The 25,581-nt window shown below is 37.1% G+C and overlaps 1 protein-coding gene across 9 annotated transcripts in view; it reads left to right on the top strand.

Annotated features, from left to right (window-relative positions):
* Window positions 1–25,581, top strand: part of CCDC186 (coiled-coil domain containing 186) — a 40,716-nt gene that overhangs the window by 5,085 nt on the left and 10,050 nt on the right. For 3 of the 9 annotated variants that reach the window (XM_023753374.1, XM_023753373.1, XM_023753370.1), the window contains exons 2-12: window positions 5,304–5,990; window positions 9,820–9,855; window positions 11,421–11,547; window positions 13,910–14,038; window positions 16,068–16,280; window positions 17,651–17,770; window positions 19,644–19,748; window positions 20,209–20,307; window positions 20,677–20,763; window positions 21,638–21,780; window positions 24,788–25,043. In XM_023753374.1, coding sequence (XP_023609142.1) covers window positions 5,338–5,990; window positions 9,820–9,855; window positions 11,421–11,547; window positions 13,910–14,038; window positions 16,068–16,280; window positions 17,651–17,770; window positions 19,644–19,748; window positions 20,209–20,307; window positions 20,677–20,763; window positions 21,638–21,780; window positions 24,788–25,043 — 1,968 coding nt within the window. In that variant the 5' untranslated portion in view covers window positions 5,304–5,337. Of the gene's footprint in view, window positions 1–4,941; window positions 5,105–5,303; window positions 5,991–9,819; window positions 9,856–11,420; window positions 11,548–13,909; window positions 14,039–16,067; window positions 16,281–17,650; window positions 17,771–19,643; window positions 19,749–20,208; window positions 20,308–20,676; window positions 20,764–21,637; window positions 21,781–24,787; window positions 25,044–25,581 lie in introns of those variants that run through there. The other 6 variants (XM_023753371.1, XM_023753375.1, XM_006088147.3 and 3 more) reach the window with 6 other exon arrangements.

Below are 25,581 nucleotides of genomic sequence, written 5' to 3'. Positions count from 1 at the left end.
TTACCGGGAAAACAAACCTGTTAAAGACAGTGTTTTCATTTATATGGCTCTTGTATGGGAATAATTTTGTAGAAATGTGAGTTCTTTCATGAAGAAATAAAATCCAAGGTGGATAATGGTTGGCTTGAGGCAAATAAAAAATGTTTCTTGACCAGTTGCCTACAGCTGATGAGCTCCAGTAAGAGCGAAACCAGTTCTCACTTCACTGAAACAATTTAGAAGTGTGAATTGGTCCTGTAGTACTGTGTCAGAAACAAACAGCTCTGGGGAAAAAGGTGCTGAATTAAGAGGATTTTATGACGGTGCTAAGTTGTAAATACTACAGTATTTTCCTCTAATGAGCTATAGTTGCTAAAAGTCAGATAACTGTTACTTTTTACATCAAAAAGCAAAAGATATTGTAACTTTAATTGTAATCACTATATCTAAATGAGTGTTAATTTAATTTATACAAGCACTTATTAAACCAATCTTGTAAACAAGTGTCTAGTTTTACATCCTCCCTCTTTAATCTACTTCTAGATTATTCCATCCTCAGTAGCTTTGATGGCAATATTTCCTCCCCCAACTCCCGAAGAAACTTGGACAGCAAACAAATTGGTCTACATCAGCACTACCAACTGGAGGCCCACAAGAGGACTCAGCTGTTTTTTCCCCCCTGGTTAATCATGGACATAATCAGACTCATCGTGGTCCCACTCCCCTCACCATTCTTGTATAGTTATTTAATCCTTGGTGATAGCGTTGTTACATATATACACATGGATCTTCATTAACCCCTCCTTTTCCTTTTGCCTCCATTTAAGCATCAGGAAACTAAGTTTGAAAGCTAAGTGGTTATCAGATGCCATGTTATATGAAGACTTTTTCAAAGATCATGGGCATATTACTGAGCAACACTATAGAAAGTACTTGTCTTTTGAGGTTAAACTAAGCAGTCTGTAATTTACAGGATGATGGTAAAACAGTCTAAGCCAGGAGTGGGCAAACTTTTTGACTCGAGGGCCACAATGGGTTCTTAAACTGGACCGGAGGGCCGGAACAAAAGCATGGATGGAGTGTTTGTGTGAACTAATATAAATTCAAAGTAAACATCATTACATAAAAGGGTACGGTCTTTTTTTTTTTTTTAGTTTTATTCATTTCAAACGGGCCGGATCCGGCCCGAGGGCCGTCATTTGCCCACGGCTGGTCTAAGCTGAGAAAATCATAAAATCAGGGACTTTTGTTTGTTTGTTTACCTAGATAAATATCCAGCAGAATGAGACAAATTTTTGTTGTTCTGTGCTGTCTTGCACATTACAAGTCTCCTTACAATCTGGTTCCATCCACTAAATGCTGTTCAGTTCCCCAGATTATTGTGTAAACCCAGGGGGTCCCACTCTCATTGAGAACCATGGAATAGCATTTGTAGGAATGAGTGTAAATGCAGTAGAGAATACATTTGTTAGATTTATTTACCTACTTATTATTACTGTTGTTTGAGATTTAAGAAGTTTGACTCAGTTCAGAGGGAGGTTCCTCCTCCTTGCGAGTGCAGGAATGTCACAAGGAAGGCTGTGACTCTGCTTGATGAGTATAAATGCAGTATGTTTTCATTTTCCTGAGAGAGAATTTTGTACTTGTGATGAGGGAAAATTTGGAGGAAGATGTGGCGTTAGAATCAGTTCTTTAAATATAATTAGGCTCTGGAGAGAAGAAAGGAAAGGGCATTCTGAATGGGAGCAGCCATGGGAAGGTTAGTGTGCAGTTGGAATTGTGAGTAGACCAGTCAGGGACTAGGCTTTTAGGAATGTGTTGAGAGATAAGATGGGAAAAGTTGTACAACTGGTTTACTGGAGGAATCACAAGTCTGAAATATGAACATGGAAGGCTTTTGTGTGTTTTTTCCTCAAGGGGTCTCCAATCATACTGTGTAAAATGCCCCCATCTCCCTTCACTTCCCTCTGAAGTGCTGCTCCTTAATAATATGTTGTTTTGATGTCATAACTTTTCTGCAACTTTTGGTTACTAGAGAAAACTCATTCCAGAAATCAAGCCAGGTTTCAATAATTTTTAAAAAATCACATCTTCTTCCTAAAGAAAGGTTCCCAGCAGCTTGAAGAGGAGGTGTAATCTGGCTCTAAAATATGTTCCCTTTCCTTTCTCTAACTAGCCCTTTTGGAGTAGAGAGAAGACCAGTCAGTGGGGGCAGAGTTTTCATTACCCAAACCTTTAAAGAGGGAAGAGATAGCCCTGACCTTACTCTAATTCATCTGGTTGCATTTGATGGTGGGCTCTGTGGAGGTGATGTGTGTGGGTATTTTTAGGGGCGATGTTGTAGCTTCTTGACCCCTTCTGCCATTGAGGACTCAATTCATAGGGCCCTTCTGTGCCCCCCCCCCTTTTTTTGTCAAAAAAAAACAAAACGCACTAAGCAAATATTGGCTTCCACCCCTTCTCTGGATTGAGTGACACTTGTCCTAGTGTTGTCTCAAATCACTTGCCCTTTAATCAACCTTGCTTCTCCATTTGGAGTTGCAGGAAGGAAAACAGGAGGGACGAATGGAATGAGACTGAGAAACCAACAATTCAAGTGTTCCTTATGTGAAGTGGTCAGGCCTAGATTGGGTTGCATGTGGAAACAGTGACAGTAGAAAGGAGGGTATAATTGTAGGAGACATGAAATTGGTAAAAGAGTAAGAAGGCAAAGGAAAAGGAGTCATGACTAAGAAGAATGATACTATTGACAAAATGATTAAGTGGGGGTACTCAGTCATTAGAGCTATTCATTGGACTTTAGCCATTTTGAGTATGAGGTTATGGTGGAACATTCAGTGGAATTGCCTATATTCAGGTGGAGGTTTCAATATAGATACAGAGATAGAGTGAAAATGAAGGTATAGATAATTTGTTGTCTGTAACTTAAGAACAGGACTGAAAATAATGTGGGCATCAACTATGAGTTGTTGGCTCAAGGCATGGAAGTGGGTGAATTGTGGGAGGGAAAATAAAGTTGAGGACTGAAACCCTGGAGAATATGAAAGCTGGATGAGGGGATAAGAGCCAATATTGCTTAGTGCGTGTTTTTTTTTTTTTTTTGACAAAGCATGACAGTAAAAATTCATGAAGTGCTCAAATGAGCAAGTTTCTTCTCACTTGCTCTATCTGTTCTGGAGAGTTTCAATGTCTTTAGAGACTTACTGTCTTTTAAATAGATTCTTCATCTGCTGTCCATTACATTTTGGTCAGCTCTGAGTTCTACTTCAGTTGATACAACATGGACTAGTTATGTTGCTCAGAACCACTTCCTTCCTTAGCTTTTAGATTGATTTCTAAAAAGTTCAAATTCAGCAGCAACACATTTACAAGTTAAAGTGAGTTACTTTGGGGAAGGTAATGCCCCTGTTTGAGAATGATTTTACTTTGTCCTAGATTTTAAAATACAGCATACTCATGAGGTCTTATCAACTTACTGCACTTATTTGTATTGTCTAAACCAAGCTTTAATACTAGTGTGGGCTATGTCTTAGTTATAACATATATGCAGCAAGATAATGGTAATTTCTATCTGACTGTTTGGAAATACGTTTTAATTCAGAGTATTAAGACGAATGTCAATATTAGTTGATACCCCAAAGGACAGTCTATACTCAAAGGCAGGGTATTTGACAAACAAGCTGGTCTTCTCTTCCTTTCCTAGAATTATTCTTCCTGTTTTCTGCATTCCTAGAATAATGTTCCTCAAATGTCACTTCTGTGTCTTAATTCAACAAATATTTGAGAACCTACTGTATGCTAAAGCTCTATAGATTAATCAAGTATGTCCAAGTCGATCATGATTTATTGTCCTTAACAAAATTCACTCCTGTATATCATTCTGATGAGCATTGTACCTAGCTATCTTCTCTTACGCTTTTTCACCATTCTCTGACCACCACCTCCATCAGACCAAAATGAACATGCACCTTTCTGTTACTCAATAATTGAATTTTTCTTTTTTGTTTTTTATAAGTTCACCTTCCATCTGGAGTTATTTCTTTCCTAGTTGCTGTCAAAACTATGACTTGCCCACATTTTACCCAACTTTATCTGATTCCGGTAATTCATCTACCATGTATATGCTTTGTTGATATCTGACAAAATCATCAAGATTGAAGTTGAATTATTTTCCGGAAATAGCTAGAATAGTAACCCTCATATAACAACAACAACAACAACAACAACAACAAAAGGATTCTAACAATATTGAGTTAGTTTTGTAAATATTGCTTTTATGACCTAGGTAGTGCCTCCACTGGAGTTACAGTGAATATTGTTTCTTCTCTTTCTTTTTCTTATTAAAGCTGGGGAAAGTGAAACAGGGAAGGGCTTAGGACAGAAGAAACAGCAGGAGTGAGCCTCGGCGGGGCTGCTTTGGCTCACTGAGAAATAAAAGTCACTTGGTTTTCCTTCTAAGTGGAAGAAGTGAGCCAAAGTACCCTGCCATCACCTCCCTGGAAAGTCAGAGAAAAGGGGGCCTTGGAGACAGGCAGGTTCCGGGGCTTAGCCTGGGATGAGCTGCCTCTGCCCATTACTCTCCTGGTTGCAAGTCTCATGGGGTCCCTAGAATTTAGGAGATGCACACCTGTTGAGCAAGAGGAGGGGGAAGGGAAAGGCGTGGGTGTGCTCTCGGGAGGGAGAGCCAAATATGCTTTATTCTTGATGAACATGTTTGGAATTCACCATGGTACTTCCTGGAGCCCAACCTGGATGAAAAATGAATCCCTGCCAGGGATCCGTACCATAATTTTTTCAAGTCAGCTCTAGGTGTTTGGGCTATAGTAACTGTTTTGTTATTGTTTAGTTTTCCTGCTAAGTAAGATTTTGTCATTGTTCATGTGTCTTGTTTTATTATCTTGGTTTGTAATTTCTCTTCTGATGTTGTCATTGTTATCTTATTTTCCTAATATTTTCCTACAGATTATTGAGGTACTCATTTTCCTCTTGTGGAGCTGAAGGAATTTTAAACCATCTTTGGCATTAATCTCCCAGTTACTAGTCTTAGTCCATATCCAGCATCTTATGGGGGTAACTGAAGAGTGCCAAACTGCATCTGAAGTGGAGTTGTATGACTGAATAAAGAGTATGAAACTTTGTATTGTCCTGTTGGTTGTGGCACACGTGGATTGGCTGTCCTAGTCTTTCTTTTTTTCTAAAAGAGTTTTTAGTGGTAAAATTTGTGGTCTTAGTTATTCCACATCATGGAATACGTGCAAATATATAGGGCGTCTTGGTTTTTAAAAACTTCGGTTTTTTAAACTTTGATGTTTTGGCTTTCTTAGATGTAAAAAGAAGATCAGGAACAGATTTGAAGAAATGCAGAGTGAGTTGGTGCCAGTCAGCATGTCAGAGACAGAGCACACAGCCTCCATTTCCTCTGATAAAAATATTGGGAAAACATCTGAACTAAAGGAAGACTCAAGCAACTCATTCTCTGGTGATGAAAGCAGCAGCATAGAAAATGAGTCCCAACTATTGTCATTAAACTTTGATAAAACTTCATGTCAGCCTAATGAAAGCAGTAATCAAATTGAAGCACAGGAGAACTGTATGCCAGATCATGGTGGAGGTGAAGATTCTAAAACAGACTTATGCTCAGAAAATTCTGAACAAGTAGCTAATTTTCCTGGTGGAGATTTTACAAAGCAAGTTTCGAAAACAAATGAAACCGAACAGACAGTAAGTCAAATATTGGCAGAATTAAGGTCCTCCACCTTTACAGAAGCAGCTAGTCAAAAGACGTACTCAGAAAGTCCCTATGATACAGACTGCACCAAGAAACTTATTTCAAAGATAAAGAATGTTTCAACATCAGAGGATTTGTTAGAAGAAATAGAATCTGAGCTCTTATCTACGGATTTTGCAGAACACCGAGTACCAAATGGAATGAATAAGGGAGAACATGCATTAATTATGTCTGAAAAGTGTGTGCAAGATAAGTATTTGCAGCAGGAACACACCATAAAGAAGTAAGTTTTTTATTTTTTTCAGGTTATTTTTTTCCACAGGAATTAAAGATGGCATTCTTTAAAGGAAGGTATCATCTTGTCCATTTTTAATTCCACAATAGAGCCACACACATTGTAGTTGATCCACAAATATGTATTTACTGAATAATTAAGCAAATGTTGTTGGTTAGTTATTCAATTTGTCTATTTTTTTAGAATGTGGTATTTTATTTGTATTATTTTAGAAATAATAGTTATGCATCAGTGTTTTTATATGGGGTAGTCAAAAATGTTTATAGTTGTAAAATAAATAACACAGTAATTAATAATAATATAAGAGTAGACTGTTTTGCATATTTACAACTATAAACGTACTTTTTGCCCACCTCTATCCTATATAATAAAAGCCTAATATGCTAAATGTCTGTTCATCCGGTCAGCCGTTTAACCAATCAAAGCATAATATGCTAATGATATGCTAAGGCCACTCAACTGCTCTCTATGACGTGCACTGACCACCAGGGGGCAGACGCTCTGACCAGTAGGTTAGCTTGCTGCTGGGGTCTGGCTGATTGGGACTGAGTGAGATGGGTGGGACATACCTTGGAGCTCTCTCGTGGTCCCTCTCTGGCTGGGCAACCTCCTATGTCCCTCTGTGGCCCTAATCATGCACTGGTGGGGTCCCTCGGCCTAGCCTGCACCTTCTCGCAATCTGGGACCCCTTGGGGGATGTCAGAGAGACGGTTTTGGCCCGATCCCGCAGGCCAGGCCGAGGGACACCACTGGTGCATGAATTCGTGCAATGGGCCCCTAGTACTATAGATCTGTCAGATATTAGCATATATAAACAGATATGTATAAAGTCAGTATTTTGAATATGATTAAAATTTCTGTTTTACATGTCTTAATATGTAAGTCTAAAGCAGTGGTTTTCAACCTGTGGGTCACGACCCCTTTGACGGTTGAACGACCCTTTCATAGGGGTCGCCTAAGACCATCCTGCATATCAAATATTTACAATTCGATTCATAACAGTAGCAACATTACAGTTAGGAAGTAGCAAGGAAAATAATTTTATGGTTGGGTCACAACATGAGGAACTGTATTTAAAGGGCCAGAAGGTTGAGAACAACTGGTCTAAAGGAATATTTTATTAAAAGGTGTAAGTGTATTAAAGATCTAGAAATATTTATAAAGACAACTAAAATTTTTCAGGTTTGAAAGAATGTAAAGCATAATGTCAAAATGAAGAGTAGTTCAAAATGAAATGAGAAGTCATAAAATTAAAAATTTTCTTAAAATCTTCATTGTAAATTTATTGGTTTAAAAAGACTAAAATGTAGAGAACAGAAGAATTGGTTGATTATCATTCAGTAAATAAGAACATGGTTATTTTTAGACTTATTGTATTTGTGGAGTTAATTTATATTTTAACAAGTTTTAATTTCACTTTATCTTTTTCTAATAGTATTATAATCACCCTGTATTTTTATTCTAGATTTACATATGTAAATGGGGCCTATGGTTAGGTACTCTTTTATAACCTTTCAGAAAATAAAATAAAACATGCTAGCCTTCAGTGAAATACAGACTGATTCTCTTTAAAAAATGATACAGGAATGGGAGGTGTGTGTAGAGAAAGGGGAGGAGGAAGTTTACATACCAGAGGAGGATGACAGAAGAAAACAGAGCATAATTCAAATATTGCAGGATATGTAATTGCCCTTTATCATAACTTGCTGGATTCCAGTCTTTACTGTTTCAGATTATCTTGCTCAGTGGATCAGTCTTCCCCAAACCAGCTTACCCTTCATTGGTTTATTCATTGACCTTTAATCTCCTCGCATCCAGACCCCTTCTTTTTTTTCTTTTGTCTGTTAATCCTCACCAGAGAATATTTTTCCCATTGCTTTTTCAGAGTGGAAAGGAAGGAGGGAGGGAGAAGGGGAGAGGAGAGAGAAACATCGATGTGAGGGAAACACTTTGACTGGTTGCCTCTCCACTAGGGGTCAGGGAGTGAACCTGCAACCCAGACAGGTGCTCTTCGATCCTTCAATGCGAGGGCTGACACTCCAACTACTGGGCAACACTGGCCAAGGCTTTTTTTCTATTTTTTCATTTTTATTTTCAATTGTGATAAAATAGACAACATAAAATTTACTATCTTAAACATTTTTATAAGTGTACAGTTAGCTAGTGTTAATTATATTCACACTAGAGGCCCTGTGCACAAATTCGTGCATGGGTGGGGTCCCTTGGTGTGGCCTGCGGGGATTGGGCCAAAACCAGCAGTCCATTGCTGCCTGCTGCTCCTGCCTGCCGCTCCTGCTCATCCTGGCCCCGCTGCTCCTGCCCCGGGCTCGCGCCCAGTCAGTCCTGTTCAGGAGAGGCTCTTGCCACCACAGCGGCACTCGCCATAAGCCCTGTGTCTGGTGCCTGTCCCGAGGGGGGTGGGGTGAGACACAATTGGCCCTCCAGGTGGGTGGTGGGTCCGGGATCTGGATCTGTCTGCTGATGTTTGCGCTGGTTGTTGGGAGCCACCTGGCAGACACTTTTAGTATATCATTTCTTCCTTGCAGAGCATCTAGCTTTTTCTTCTTGCAAATCTGAAACTCTATATTAATTAAACAACTTTTTATTTCCCTTGCTTCCAGTCCTTAGCAACCACCATTCTACAGTAGACCCTTGAATAGCACTAGTTTGAACTGTGTGGGTCCATTTTTACATGGATTTTTAAAAAATATGTATAGTACTGTGAATGTATTTTCCTATGATTTTCTTAACATTGTCTTTTCGCTAACTTTATTGTAAGCATACAGTATATAATACATATGACACAAAATATCTGTTAATTGACTGCTTATCGTCAGTAAGGCTTCTGGTCGACAGTAGTCTATTAGTAGTTAAAGTTATACATGGATTTTCAACTGCCCATGGGCCTGTGCCCCAAGCCCCCTGTTTTTCAAGGATCAACTGCACTTTGTTTCTAAAAGTTTGACTACTCTTGATGTTTCATATAAATGAAATCGTATATGGTAATTTGCCATTTGTGACCAGCTTATTTCACTTAGCACCTGTCTTCAGAGTTTATCCATACTGTAGCATGTGTCAGAATTTTCTTCCTTTTTAAGGCTGAATAATATTTCTTTTTATGTATATACCACATTTTGTTTATCCATTCATCTATCAGTGGACATTTGGGTTGCTTCCAGCTTTTGGCTATTGTGAATAATGCTGCTGTGAATATGAGTGCACAAATCTGTTTTGAGACTCCAAGGCCTTTTTTAATACTACCCCAAAACTAATTGCTGCTAGTCCCACTCATATTCTTCCTGGAATGCTGCTATTTTGAATAAACTATATGACTTCGTACTTGAAGCCATCAGTGTTGTTGCCATTCTTGCTTTTTAGGGTAACTCCCTTCTATCTCTACTTATTTTTTTAGACCTTCCCTTTGAGATTATCCCTGATGCCTCTTGCACTTTCCTTAGACCTGGACTCTTAATCACTTTCATGCCTTTTTGTAAATTATAAGATGAACATTTAATAATAATAGCAGCAAACACTTAACATGCTGTTAATCATGCCTGGCACTTTACATATTTTAACTCATAGAATCCTTACAGCAACCCTGTTTGGTATGAACTCTTATATTTTCCAGATGAAGTGACTGAAGCACAAATAGATTAAGCATTTGTTCAAGGTCACATGCTAGTAAATAGCAAAGTTAAAATCTGAGCCTAGTCTGATTTCAGAGGCTTTTTAATGTGGTATCTAAAATGAATTAGTTACAGGTTATTAATTTTCTATATTCCTAATTTTCTAGTTAAATTTAATTCCTCTCTTTTAGTCTCTCCTGTCTGGATAGTGGCAGCATGGTAGACGGGTAAGCACAGTTCTGGTCAGAGTCCCAGAGTTGGAAGATGCCCACTGCCATTTGCAAGCCCTTTTTCCAGCCAAATCAACCTCTGAGTCAAAGATTATCCTTCTGTATGAGGGGGGTGATACTTATCTGATGAGATTGTTTCGTGTATAGTAAGGTATTATAAAAGTGTCAGATATTGTCATTTTAAATCTTGGTTAATCTTTTGTTACACAATGTTTTTAACTCAAATGCTTCATGACTCAGGTTAGTTCTAAAACTGCCTTTCAGTTCCTTTGTCTTAAATTTTCATGAATGTTACATTTTTCTCTTTTCCAAATATTTGCATGATTTTCTTCCTCACTGTAGTCCTGTGGTCCTTAGAAAGGCCTACCCTGACCACCTTATCTAAAAATCACAGCTCAAGTTACTGTCTGTCCTAGAGCCTTCCTTCCTTTAGCTTTGTTAATAGGACTTACTCACTACCAGGGATTTTATTATACATCTATTTGTTGTTTATTTTAATATTCTCCCTTAGAATGAAAGCTCCCTGTGGGCAGTGATGGTTTGCTGATGGACTTTTAAAATGCAGAATAATATAGGTACATAGTAGGTACCCCAATAAGCATTTGTTAAGTGAAATGAGAGATCTTCAAAGTAGATGTAAAGACCTGGGCTAAAGAATTATAGCTGGGTTCAAATCTCAGTTCAATCACTTATTAGCTGTATGAACTGGAACACATTCTAGGCTTCAGGTTTTTAAAAAAATTCATTAAAAAGATAATTATTATTTCATAAACTTTAATTTCATAAACTTGAGTATTAAATGAAATGCAATTAAAGCTAAACTTAGTAAGTAGTAATTGTGCAATAAATTTTAAGTAATAGCTGTTGCTATTAATAATCCTAAAATATCAGCTGTTAACCTTCTTAGATATCTGACCTTATTGCAGGTAATTTTTAAGGTTTTATTTATACTTTTCTAGGGGATTCAAAATTAAACGTCTGCTTAAGCTTTTGCTATTTTACATTGACTACTCTTCTATAACTATTAAAATAGCATTAAAGTATTTTTAAAATCTAAAGCAACATTTCTCAACCTCAGCACTGTTGATATTTGGGGGTAGGTCATTCTTTGTTTGTAAGATGTTTAGTGTCCCAGGCCTCCACTCACAAGAAACCAGTAGCAATTGCCACCCCTGTTGTGGCAACCAAAAATGTCTCCAGACAAATACATGGAGGGGCAAAATTACCCCTCTTTGAGGATTGCTGATCTGAATGGATTCAAGTGCTGAAGGGATGAAGTTCATAATTGTGATGCCCAAAGACATAAGCTTAAAAGAGTGTAGTGTGTTTTTTTCTGATTATATTCACTTGATTTGGAATATACAGATTTCTAGAAAAATGTTAATAGTCTGATTGGCCAGAGAATTTTTTTCCCCCCAAAGTGTAATGTGTTATTACAAAAGGATTTCTTAGGAATGTTGCTTTATTAGTCATAAGTATCTACACCCTAATCTGCATACAGATTATATTCCATATCTCCTTTTTAAATTATGTCTTACTTATACTGTCCTTTTCATATTTAGGTTAATTAAAGAAAATAAGAAGCATCAGGAGCTCATTTTAGATATATGTTCAGAAAAAGACAATTTAAGAGAAGAACTAAAAAAAAGAACAGAAACAGAGAAGCAGCATATGAACACAATTAAACAGGTAAAAAGACAAATCTTTAAAGACTACATTTCAATCCTATATAATAAAAGGCTAATATGCAAATCGAACAGCAGAACGACTGGTTGCTATGATGCACACTGACAACCAGGGGGCAGACGCTCAATGCAGGAGCTGCCCCCTGGTGGTCAGTGTGCTCCCACAGAGGGAGCACCGCTCAGCCTGAAGCCAGCAGTGCTGATGATGTCTGACTAATGATGGCCTAAGCTGTCAGTCGGACATCATCTGAGTGCTCCTGGACTGTGAGAGGGCACAAGCTGGACTGAGGGAACCCCCAAGTGCACAAATTTCATGCACCAGGCCTCTAATTTATAAAATAAGTACATTCCTGGAAATTTGTATATAAATAAAAGTTTTGTCTTTTAAGTTAGAGGGTTGCTTGGTATGTAAAGCATTCTCTTATGAAATGGGAATCAATATTTTTATGTGATTTGTGATTGTATTCTATATTGGTAGAAATCTGAGAAGATGATTTGATTTGGCAGATAGACTGTTTTTACCAATTAAAGGAAAAACAATATATAAAAATTTATATATGGCATTAGAATATTTTTAAGCTTATAGTTTAATATTAACTATACTGTGAACTTTGGCTCTCCTACTTCAGATTTTATCTGGCTAGCTGGCTTCCCCAGCCTTATCCTTCCTCACCTCCCCTCTCCCTCCCCTCTCCCCCACTTCTTCCCTCCTTCCTTTCTTCATGGATCAGTAAAGTGAATATTTAGACTGGTAGCAAAATTGAGCTGCTCTTTTTTTTTTCTGAGCTGCTTTTTCTTCTATAGACAGGATTAGAAGCATTCTAGCCTTAAGAGTCTTCTGTGTCATCTTTCACAGAAAGTTATATAATGAGAATAACAGTAGATAATAGATAATCCTATATAATAAAAGACTAATATGCAAATTGTCCCCTCGACTGGGAGTTTGACCAGGAGTGTCGACCAGGGGGCGGGGCTGACCAGCCAACTGCCCTCAGCCCCTCCCCCTGGCTGGCCCCACCCCTGATCACCCCCCACCCCGATTGGGGGTGGGGCTGGCCCACCAACTGCCACGGCCCCTCCCCCCGGCCGGCCTATCTGATATTTAGTGTAGCACTCTTACTTTCTTACATTTGCTGTTTGCATGATATATGCAAATAGCAACTTTTTTCATCCTTTTAGTTTGTCTATTTATATCTTTGGATCTAAAGCATCTTTTGTAGACAACATATTTGGGATCTTGTTTTTTTATTCCAATCTGACAATCTCTGCCATTTGATATTGTTATTTAATTTGCTGTCATTTAATATTATAAACAGTTGGATTTATATCTTCGTTTTAATTTTTTGTCTCATGTTTTTTTGTTCCCCTATTTATTAACTATTTTCTTTTGCATGTAATATTTAAATTTCTTTTATGATATTTTCACTATACTTTTTAGTTATTTCCATAGTAATTACTCTAGAGCAAGCATGTCAAACTCAAAGGCTAACATGGGCCAAATAAACAAGGTTTAAATGTATATGGGCTGCAAAAAAACAAAAGCTTCAATTTTCATAGGTTTATTTTGATAGAGACATGCAAAGGGCTGAAATAAATGAATAATCATTAACATAAAATAATAGAACATTTTAATGAAAATTAATATTTTTTCTTGAACATTAACTTACCAGACACTGAATAACTGCACAAATTAATAAGTGTAACACAAACTTATTTTTCTTGTTCTCAGAAAGCGAAATATTTCCTGTTGCACACACAAAAAAAGTCAGTTCAAGACTAATGACGTGGCAATTGGCTGCTAAAATATTCGCTGCTAGTATTAGAGGAGAGAAATGGTGCGCCTGTGCGTAGGGCGCTTAAGGGAAATGAATGCAACACAATTATAGTAATCAGTCGTTATTAATAACTAGAGGCCCAATGCATGAAATTCGTGCAAGGGGCTTGGCCCTTGTAGCCCTGGCTTTGTCTGGAAGGTCGTCCAGAAGGACGTCTGGCTATCCGGTCTAATTAGCATATTATACTTTTATTTTTATAGATTATGTATAACAGGATATTGTAAAAATTAAGTCACAAAATTTTTATTAAAATGGTTCTTACATACTGTTATATTGGCTGGGATGCAAAAATATTCGTTGTAGGCTGCGAGTTTGACATGCTTGCTCTAGAGCTTACCATCCATCTAATCAGAATCTGCTCCAGATTTATACTAACTTAATTCTAATGAGATACAGAAATATTGCTAACATTTACTTTTTGAAATATATTCGTTGCTTTCTTTGTGTTTATATTGTTTATATTTATTTGAGGTAGTGATGGTCTGTTTTGATACAGCTATAAAAATAATATGGAAATAATTTTCTTTACAGTTAGAATCAAAAATAGAGGAACTTAATAAAGAAGTTAAAGCTTCCAAAGATAAACTAATAGCTCAAGATACTGCAACTAAAAATGCAGTTCAGCAGTTACACAAAGAGATGGCCCATCGGATGGAACAGGTATTTTTCAAGTCATTATCATGATTAACTTTCTGGTGATTCTCTCTTGTTTATGAAAGTAAACTAATCCTGTTAGATGATTTTGGACATCAGTGGTGTTTTAGGAATGGATAATTTTTATCCCTATAAAAATTAACTTTTTAAAAAATGCTAAAGCAATATAAAAATAATGTGCTACTTACAACAAATAATTTAATAACTTAGGAAATGTGTAGAATGAAAAACAAAAGTCCTTCTTCATTTGTACTTCTCCCTTCCTGCTCCAATCCCTTTATATCCCAGTCCTTGGTCCATAGCTAATAATTGATATTTTGTTATGTATCTTATTACGTATGCCTGTAGAAGTTACAGATATTCATACACTTTTTTTCCTACTTGATGGAGATCTTACTGTATATCTTTTTTTTTATAACTGTTTTCTCCCCTGTTTAATATACCTAATAATTTTAGTTGCCTATTGAATCCTATTGATTATCTTGTTTGTTCATGCTTTATCTTCATTGAAGTCAGTGATAAACATTTTAAACTGGTCAAATCCAAAGACTTTTACTGGCTCTTCTTCCTTTATCTGTGCCTATAAATGGGCTGACATAATACTCCCAACAGCTCTGCGAAGTGGGTGCTGCCATTCTTTAGGGTGGGACCTGGAAATGTGTATGTGTAATATTTTGAATATTTATTTGATGTGATTATCTGCTGTACCAGGACTTCAGGGAACATATTTTTCAGACACTTTTCATAAGAGCATAGGAGCTTTTCCTATAATATCCTGACTCTATAGCATCATCAACTTAGTTACAGTACCAGTTGGTGCTTACCATTATCTGCCATTGAAAACCCCTAAAACTTAAGTAAATATGTGTTTCATCGTACTTACAAACTATGAATTACTTAAGTGAAGGGCTATCTGTAGAAGTTTTTGTATAAAATTTTAGAATTTGGAGTAGAAGCTTACACTAATAGGGAATTTGAAATGAGTATATAGATGTAACAATTCAATTGGGTATTTCTTATTAAATATGAAATACTTTAGAAAGCTTTTCATATATAGGAAATCAGATGATCATTAATTAGTATATTTTATATACTTTTTTTTTGATGAGGGAGCTAAGTTTATAGATTTTAGAAAATTGTTAGCCGTGCAGTAAGCGCCCTGGCAGAAAACAGAAACTAGGGATTTGAGGAGAATTTAGTAAAAGGACTTTTACAAAGGTATGGGCAAGATTTAGGTTGCCCAGTGAGGGAAAATGAAGGGTCCTAGGGCTGCTGGTGGAGCCATTATTTCTCTTTGGGCTAAAGCAGGGGTGGGCAACCTTTTTTCTGCCAAGGGCCATTTGGATATTTATGACATCATTCACAGGCCATACAAAATTATCAACTGAAAAATTAGCCTGCTAAATTTGATCAAACATTTAATTAACTCACCCCTAATGCCTTGGCAGGGCCAGACCGAAGGATTTTGCAGGCCTTATATGGCTTGAGAGCCGGACATTCCCCAACCTTGGGCTAAAGGAATAGGAGAGGGCACAGGTCGTGCAACTCAGAGACAGTGGTTGTATAGAGAGATCACCTGACCAGGGCAGTCTCCTTTCTAACCTGTGGTGGCTCTGGAGGAGCCGGATCTCCCTCTCTGCCTACCCTCCTGATCTCTGTCTAGTGACTCCTGTTGGCTGAACCAACTGGAAGTCTGAGGCAAGGAAACTTGTTGCTGTGGTGTCTGAGGTCCTCTTGCTGGAGCTCAGGGTGGATGGGAAAGAGTGGGAAAGTGGATCCAGGGAAGTAAATAGAAAATAGCAGCCATATCAGCCAAAATAAAAGGAATAGGAAAGGGTAAAATAAATATTAGTGACATTGATTTGCTTATTGTTTATCTATAATTTTGAATTTTTCCTTTCCTTTTTAAAATTTCATGACACAGGTCCTGGGAATGTTGTTCCAAAACCAAAAAATACATTGGTAATATTATAGAAAAATATTTTAAAATTTAGCTTTATTTGAAAAATTTAATGCTAGGTACTTTTTTTCAAAGGCCAATAAGAAATGTGAAGAGGCTCGCCAGGAAAAAGAAGCAATGATAATGAAGTATGTAAGAGGTGAGAAAGAAGCTTTAGACCTCCGAAAGGAAAAAGAGATACTTGAGAGGAAACTTAGAGATGCAAATAAAGAAACTGAGAAAAACACTAACAAAATTAAGTTGCTTTCTCAAGAGAAAGGACGTTTGCACCAACTGTATGAAACAAAGGTATAACTTGCGCTATTGTACCTTATTTGAAATGTATTCTGTTTGCTTTTTCTTAATCAGATAATCATAACTTATCATGGTTAAACCACTATTAAACATCAAGTTGTTTAGTTTATCTTCTAAGTATATGAATGCTTTAGTAATTCCAGTTGTTATCTGTGTGCAGAAAATGTTACTGGAAAAAGATGAGAAATTAACATATGTTGTTTATTAGATAACTTTTTCTTGATAAATATTTTAAACAACTTTTTCATTAAATCTATATGTTGAAGAAATTAGTTTGTGCCTCAAAGGAAGATTTTGGCAAGACATATACATAGTAGTTTCAAAGTGTGAATGGTTTAATAAGTATCATTTAACCAGAATCCTAATGTAACACTCATCATAGAATAGAATTTGCATTTTTATGGGTAAAAAAAACATGTTCTTAGCCCTAGCCAATTTTTCTCAGTGGTTAGAGCATTGGCCCATGGACTGAGGTTCTCGAGTTCAATTCTAGTCAAGGGCACGTACCTCAGTTGCAGGATCCCCAGCCCCAGTTGGGGTGTGTGTGGGAGGCAACCAATCAATGTTTCTCTCTGTCTCTACCCATCCCTTCCACTCTCTCTAAAAATCAATGGAAAAAATGTCCTTGGGTGAGGATTAACAAAATAAACAAACAAACATTGTTCTTAGATGCTGTCCGAAGAGATTTAATTACTGAGCTATTCAGAGTCCTTGTGTTAACTAGCAGCCTGATTGCATGGTCTCATTTCCAGTGGATTATCACTTCTTGATGATGAATGTTATTATTTTTTTAAATATATTTTTATTGATCTAAGATAAGAAGGGAGAGGGAGAGAGAGAAAAACATCAGTGATGAGAGAGATTCTTGATCGCTGCTTTCTGCATGCCCACACTGGGGTTGATCCTGCAACCTAGGCATGTGCCCTGACCGGAATCAAACCGTGACCTCCTGGTTCATAGGTTGATGCTCAACCACTGAGCCATGCTGGCCAGGCTAATGTTATTTTTTATTAATTAACTTTTAGTTCAGGAAAATTGTCATTGTCTCAGAAATTCTGGCAAAACCAATTTAATTCTTATTTTACCTTAAAGCCAGGTGGTTGAGAAGAATAAAGGTATGTTTGTACTTGCAACATATCTAGTTGGTTAAGTTATATGTTAATTATGTCTGTAAACAGGATTTAGGATTTTACTGCTCTCTTATGATTTGCACTTTAAATCAGTTTTATGGCTTATAGGCCATAATAATGTGCCATCTTCTGAATTATTGTGTTATTGTATTGATTATTTTGAGGTGGTATAAACATACACAAATAATTGGTTGACTGTAAAATGAAAAATATGACCTAGTGGTATTATTTTAGGAAGGTGAAACTACTAGACTCATCAGAGAAATAGACAAACTAAAGGAAGAGATCAACTCTCACATCATTAAAGTAAAATGGGCACAAAACAAATTAAAAGTGGAAATGGATTTGCACAAGGTGAGTACTGTGATGCAATGGAAAAATCATTAGAATCAGTTTTAAAAGCAAATGCAGTAATAGTTAATGAGGCATAAAGTTTAATTTAGTGACTCTTGTAGGATAGCCTGGGCCTGCATATTTGGTGATTGCGGACCTTAGGTTTGGCCTTGAGCTCTCAGTCACCATATCTAGTCCCTTAGCAAATCTTGCTGACTGCTCTCAAGTCTTGACCCATCGTTCCCAATGGAAGTTTCCCTGGCTACCCTCTCTAAATTTTCAACACCTGCCCCCAGACTTTCTCATGTCTTTATTTTTACTCCTTAGCACTTGTCACTATCTAATACAACATTTTCACTTATGTATTTTATTTATTATATACCTCCATCTAGAATATCAGCTTGTGAGAGTAGAGATTTTGTCTGGTTTTTTTAAGCACCACTGTTTCCCTAGAGCATAGTACAGTGCCTGGTACATGGTAGGTGCTCAATGAATACTGAATGAATCAGCAAATGAAACGTAGTTAATACCTTAACCAACATACATTTAATGTGATTCTCACTTTTCTCTTACTCAGTTATTTATTTAATAAGTATTTATTTGGCATATAGAAATCTCTCAGTTGCTATTTTTTGAGTGAATGAAGTGAGTACCTCCTGTGTGTCAGACTCTGTTTTAGTTACTGATCATATAGAAGTTGGGGGGAGGGGACACCAGATAAAGTTTCTCTCTCTGTGTCCTCTTGTTGGAATAATATTCTAACATTTAAAAAGTATATATATTAGAAAAAGTCTCCAAATATTTATATTTTAAAAGTGACACTGAATTTTAATACAAGTCAAATTATTACTATAAACAGCAACTAAAAGTATATAAGTAAATACTTAATTGTATGCTAGGTTTATACAAAAACAAATGACATATAAGAAGCAGTATGTGAAGGATAGATGAAGTATAGGTGGTTCAAGAGATGAAAGGAAAGGTATTACAAGTGGAGGAACAATAAGAATAAAGGGGGAAAAACTATTGGTATTTGGGAAGACCACCCTAACTAGAACAGAAAGTTTATATATTATGTTTCCTTTATTAATTCAACAAACGTTACTTGCACCATTATTAAGGGGCAAGTTCTGAGCTAGGTGCTGCTTCCCAAAGGGGAAAACACATAAGCTGTGGTCCACTGTACCAGTTGTTACAATCCAGGGATGCCCTGGATTCTATCAATGGGAAGCACAATAGCAGCATTTGCCCCTTTCTGAAGGGAAGCTATGAGGAAGAGATGTTTTCATTTGAAATCAACATGATAGCCAAACCCCTGGGACTGGTGTGTACTCTGCAGAAGTATGGAGAAAGAGCTGAGGGCAGGGATAGATCTTGGGAAATTGCCACAGGAAACAGAAAGGCAGTTGAGGAGCTAGAGAAGGCAACAATGAAGAGAGACAAAACAGCATACTGTCTTGTAATGGAAACAGGAAGGATGTTCAACGAGTAGGGAGTGGTCAGAACTGGAGCAAAGTCAAGAAGAAGAAACGAGAAAAAAGAAGTAATTGAATTTGACGAGAGAGTAGTCCCTACAAACCTTCAGAATTGTTGTTTCAGGTGAGTGGTGAGGAATAGAAACCAAACTGCAGCATGAATCTATAAGAAAGCAGTTTTTAATAGATACCACGGCCATAACCAAAGAATTGTCTTCTCTGTGTGCTCTCACCAGGTTAGTTAGTAAATTCTAGTGATTTGCTGAGAACCTTATGAAATTTAACTTTATTTAATGGCTTTAATTATTCGGCCCCTCAGTGGCAGTGCTGAGACAAAAACTTTCTCTGCCCTGGTCATTGTTCCTACCATTCATCACATCATTGTGCCCACGTTTGTCACTGTCCTTTTATCAATGCAGGAAACCAAAGATAAACTCAAAGAGACAACAACAAAGTTAACCCAAGCAAAGGAAGAAGCAGATCAGATACGAAAAAATTGTCAGGATATGATAAAAACATACCAGGTATGCTTAACTTTTTTTTCAAATAGATTAGTAACAAATTATGCCAATATTAATATTGTTTCATTAAAGGTTGTATCTGTAATATTTGAAGTGTGGGATGTATTTGGTAGGTCAATTAAATAAAATACAGGTTTATTTCTGATGTCAAAGTACTTGTAGCTTATATAGAGATCTCATTAACTAAATAAAAACACTAGAAAACGTCAGAAGAATAAAGAGTACATGTTTGTAGATGTATAAGTTCAAAAAAACCACTGTGTATTATGTTACATATCTTAGGTATGCAATTCTTGTTCTTGCAAAATTAACATATTTAAAGTCTTTCAGTGAAGTAATCATTTGTAGATATATATACTATGTATTTCTTAATTAACACACTTAATTGCAAAAGCCTTCTTCACTTTTCAAAGTATTAAACTTGAAAAATTAAGTCATTCCTTTAAAATTTATTTCCCATTAGGAGTCAGAAGAAATTAAATCAAATGAGCTTGATGCCAAGCTCAGAGTCACAAAAGGAGAGCTTGAAAAACAAATGCAGGAAAAATCTGACCAGCTAGAGGTGAGTAGCTCTTTGTATACCCTAGATCCGTGGTCGGCAAACTGCGGCTTGCGAGCCACATGCGGCTCTTTGGCCCCTTGAGTGTGGCTCTTCCTAAGCCTTAGGAGTACTCTAATTAAGTTAATAACAATGTACCTACCTATATAGTTTAAGTTTAAAAAATTTGGCTCTCAAAAGAAATTTCAATCGTTTACTGTTGATATTTGGCTCTGTTGACTAATGAGTTTGCCGACCACTGCCCTAGATTGTGTAATAAATACAGGAGAGAAATAATGAGTACTCATTGTCATCTACTTTTAAAGCCTTTGGGAGGATCAGGATCTAGTTTAGTACATAATGATCTGTGGTTTCTTTTAAACTTTCTAAAAGATGCATCATGCCAAAATCAAGGAACTGGAGGATCTGAAGAGGACATTTAAGGAAGGCATGGATGAGCTACGGACACTGAGAACAAAGGTAATTAGATCTTTGGTCGTGACTCAAGACGAAGGGTAAACATTTTTAATTTTGGACTCATTCTGATTTTTAAACTGTTGGGGAAAGGGTATTTAATTAGAAGTTTTCCAAATGAAAGAACTCATAGGAGTAGAATATCAATTCCCTAGCAATAAAATGGACTCTCTTACTGAAATGAAAATGTCTTCTACTTCAACCCCTTCCAAGTGTTCCCAACATTCCTGTTTTTTAACACATTTGCTGGATCTATAACTTATCCTTGGGCTTCTGATCCAAAGGCAGTCTTATCAGCAAATTAATTGGAAAGATAATTGGATTTTAGAACCGTGACTATGAGAAAATAATAGAGTTTCTTTTTACTTCTCCTGGGTATATTTAATAGTCTTGTATACAGTTTTAATTTCTAACAATCTGTTAAGTTCTTTTCAGTGTTTATTGTCTTTATTGTAAGACTAATATCTCTTTTAATGTAATTGTGAAACGGTACCATTGTATATCATTCATTTATTTAGAAATAGGCTTTTAAGTAACCACTTTGAGTTTGCAAGCACAGTAATTTTCAAAGTGTTTTCCCTGTACACTTCTTTGTTCTCCACGCCAGTTCCTTGAGGTAGGTAGGAGAGGTATGTCCTATTTTCAGGTGAAGAAATGGAGATTCAGCAAAAATAAAGTGACATACTGAAATTCCCATGGCTAAATCAGAGGAAATCTGAGATGAAACCCAGGACTTTAACTTCCCATTATGTTTTCTTCACATTAACTAACACTGCTTCAGAATTCAGCTTAGGTTGTTCATATATAACCACTACCTGAAATAGCTAATAATGAACAAGAAAATATTGTTTGTAGTTAAACTTGGTTATGATTTTGATAGGTGAAATGTCTAGAAGATGAACGATTAAGAACAGAAGATGAATTATCGAAATATAAGGAAATTATTAATCGCCAGAAAGCTGAAATTCAGAACTTCTTGGACAAAATGAAAATTGCAGATCAGATACAGGAGCAATATCAAAGGTATAAAATGAGCAATTTCTGTTTGTGCTAATCAACAGGCTTTTTAATTCTATCCCAAGTTTCTATTTTTAAATGCAATTATTGCATCAAACAAGAATAATTTAAAATTTTTACTGGCTAAAAAATTTTAAGTTTTGGTCTTTCTTGAAATTTTTTGGATTATCTTTGAAGTTCCCATCATGGCTTCTAAAAAATCAAAGTTTATATTTCCTGAACATTGTCAGTAGCAGTTTATAAGAGAGAATGTACTTTGGTTTCTTTATTCATTACTTAGCTTTCAAATTCTGTTACTTACACACAATAGTTACTTTTTCTCCTACAAGTTAGATATACATCTATATCTTTATCTTTGTATGCATGTAGCTTGAGGTCAGGATCTGAACTTATTCCTTGGCTTCTTATAAAACCCTTTAGCTAAACTACTCATGACATTACCTGGCAGAGCATGGATTCAGGTTGAATCCAAATACTTCTCATACCGAGGCTGCTGAGTGTTGCTAAAGAAATCTTCACCATCCTCCAGAGTGATACTGCTATAAACCCATGGTTAGCAACCTCCCCTGGGAATATTAATGCACCTCAAATCCTATCATGTGTCCTTAGAGCCTTCTCCCCATCTTCTCAGCATCTCTTCTAAACCTTACGGCTTTCTTCACACTGCTCATCTTCCTTCTCGCTTTACTATTTACTCTGACTGCACAGAAGAAATGGGAGCTATCAGTTGACAAGTTCAAAACGTCTTGCTATTCATCCCCTGAACTTGCCTGCATCTACAACCATTCTTCCTTCATTTCCTTCTGTTATGGAAGAAATGTTCCTGTTCCTCTCTGAATGGAATTGTTCTCTACTTCATCTGTGGGTCCCATGCGCTCCTGCCTTCTCAGGGTCTTCGTTGATTATTCTTTCTTTATCCTTTTCTCTTACTGCTCTCTTTCTACTGACTTTGTTTTCTTTCTACATGTAAATATTATTACAAACATCAAGCTCCAGTGACCTTCGCCTACCTTTCTCCTTTCTTTCACAGCCACACATCTTTATAGGGTCATCTCTACCTGTCCTTCATTTACTAGTACTTCTTTGTTGTTCTAACCTTCTCCACTCATCCAAACTTCTATCCCAACATTCCATTAAAAACTGCTATGCCTCCTTAAATCTAGTAGACACTTCCTCAGACTAAACCTGACTTGAGTTTTCAGTATTAATACCACTAAACTCCTTCCTTCCTCCCTCCCTCCCTCCCTCCCTCCCTCCCTCCCTCCCTCCCTCCCTCCCTCCCTCCTTCCTTCCTTCCTTCCTTCCTTCCTTCCTTCCTTCCTTCCTTCCTTCCTTCCTTCCTTCCTTCCTTCCTTCCTTCCTTCCTTTTCTTTCATTCATTCATTAATTCGTTAGCAGTTTATTGATTTTTAGAGAGAGAGGAAGGGAGAAGAGAGAAACATTGAGGTGGGAGCGTAACATTGATCAATTGCCTCCTGCATGCCTCCTATTGGGGATCAAGTCCACAACCCAGGCATGTGACCTGACCAGGAATCGAACCAGCAACCTCTCAGTGCATGGGACAATGCCCAACCAACTGAGCCACACCAGCCACGGCCCTTACCTTTCTTGTCATGCCTCTGGCTTCATTTTGTCATATGTTCTCCTAGTAATCCTCCCCACTTGTTGGCCACTCTTTCTCAGACTCCTCGTCAGCCTTCTCATTCTCTCAAAAAACTCTTTTTGTCCTTATTTTATCATTACCCTGGATGATCCTAACTATTCTTAAAGTATGCTGCAGGACTGGCACGTCATGTTCAGCCCTTTTTGCTGAGTTCTAAACATGAAAGTATCAAAGGCACCTCAGACTTTAATATGTCCAAAGCTTCATCTTTCCCACCCCAACTATGTTTCTGTGATGTCCCTGAGATGAGTGATGAGTAGCATCCACATGGGACACCTTGGCCCTCTGTCCTTCCCCTCACATATCTCACCAGACACAAAGTATTATTAGTGATGTCTCTTCAATGCCTTTCAGTCTGTTTACTTTCATATTCCTGTTGCTACTACCACTGTCCAAGGCATTCTCAGCTCTCATCTGGAAAACTGCCACGGTTTCTAAATATTTTTCTTCCCTTTTAATCCATTTCCCACACTGCAGTTAGCATCTTTTTAAAAAGGAAATTTTTCTCAAAATATTTCAATGATTGCCTCGTGAGTTCAGATGCCTTAACATGGCTTGGAGGGTCATTAGTGACCTGTTCCTTGCTTCTCCCTCTGCGCCTTCTCCTCTTTCACTCTTATTCCAGCAATAGTTAGTTAACAAATGTTGATTGATTATCTTCTATGTGCTAAGCCCTGTATTAAGTGCCAGGGATATAGTGCAGTCCTTATCCTCATCAATGTTGAACATCTGTTTGTTAGGACCCACAAGAATTCATTCACTTCTTCCCTGCCCAGCTTCCCTTCCTGGAACATAGTATTTGGTTCTCACATTCATTCCTATTCTTCCTTTATGTCAGGAATTAGCAAACTATGGCTGGCAAGCCAAACCTAGCCCAGCACTGTCTTTTATATTACATTTTGGAACATAGCTGAGCTCATTCCTTTATGTATAGTCTGTGGCTGCTTTGACACGATAGTGGCGGCTTCAAACATTTGCAATAATGGCCAAATGCCCCAGAAGCTAAATTGTGTACTGTCTGGGCCTTTTACAAGAAAAGTTTGCTAACCACTACTTTAAGAATTAATTCAAGCATCACTTGCACTAGGCTGGGTGACCCACTTGGTGCTTTCATCATCAAAAATGTTTATTTCACTTAGATAACTTTCCTACCTGACAAAAAACTTTGAAAGCAGGGGCCATGCCTGTCATGCTCCCTTGTATTCCTAGCTCTTAGTTCCTAGTATGTGCTAGTCATTCACAAATAAAAGTACTTTTATAAAGCATTTCCTTCCATGAAAATTCCCAAACAATTAATTTAATGTTTTTTAATGGTTTAATTTTTTTAAAAATATAAACTTTGTTTTTTAGAGGTAAACAAGAAATTGAGAATTTGAAGGAAGAAGTGGAAAGTCTTAATTCTTTGATTAATGACCTACAAAAAGACATCGAAGGCAGTAGGAAAAGAGAATCTGAGCTACTGCTGTTTACAGAAAAGCTTACTAGTAAGAACGCACAGCTTCAGTCTGAATGCAATTCTTTACAGTCCCAGTGTGACAAGCTTTCCTGTAGTGAAAGTCAGTTACAAAGCCAGTGTGAGCAAATGAAACAGACAAATACCAACTTGGTAAGTATAATTGTACATTCACCACTTAAAGCAACATAGCAAGAAGCACCAATTCGATTTCCCTACTAGCATAAACCGAGTGTAGTTGATCTAAGCTCTTTTTTATTGGCACTGACTTTCTTACAAATTTTTCAAATGCTGTGAAGAATGTCGGTTTTCCTTTCAACTTAGGTAGCTTATAATAAAAATTTTCCCTAAAATGGTTATGAAGCATTTCACTTTTGAAAACAAGGAAATCAGGGTTTTTGACATTTCTAACTAGAATTACTATATCTTTTTATTTATTTATTTTAATCCTCACCCGAGGATAGTTTTCCATTGATTTTTAGAGAGAATGGAAAGGAGAGAGAGAGAGAGAGAGAGAGACATCGATGTGCGAGAGATATATTGATTGGTTGCCTACCGCATGCACACAGACCAGGGCCGGGAGCCTGCAACCAAGGTACGTGCCCTTGACCAAAACCGAATCTGGGACCCTTCAGTCCGCAGGCCACTCTATCCACTGAGCCAAACCGACTAGGGCTGGAATTACTATATC

The sequence above is a fragment of the Myotis lucifugus genome, unplaced genomic scaffold (assembly GCF_000147115.1).
Source record: "Myotis lucifugus unplaced genomic scaffold, Myoluc2.0 scaffold_44, whole genome shotgun sequence".
Taxonomy (NCBI): domain Eukaryota; kingdom Metazoa; phylum Chordata; class Mammalia; order Chiroptera; family Vespertilionidae; genus Myotis; species Myotis lucifugus.
Note: the sequence above shows the minus strand (reverse complement) of the source record. Positions and strands in the feature narration are given on the sequence as shown.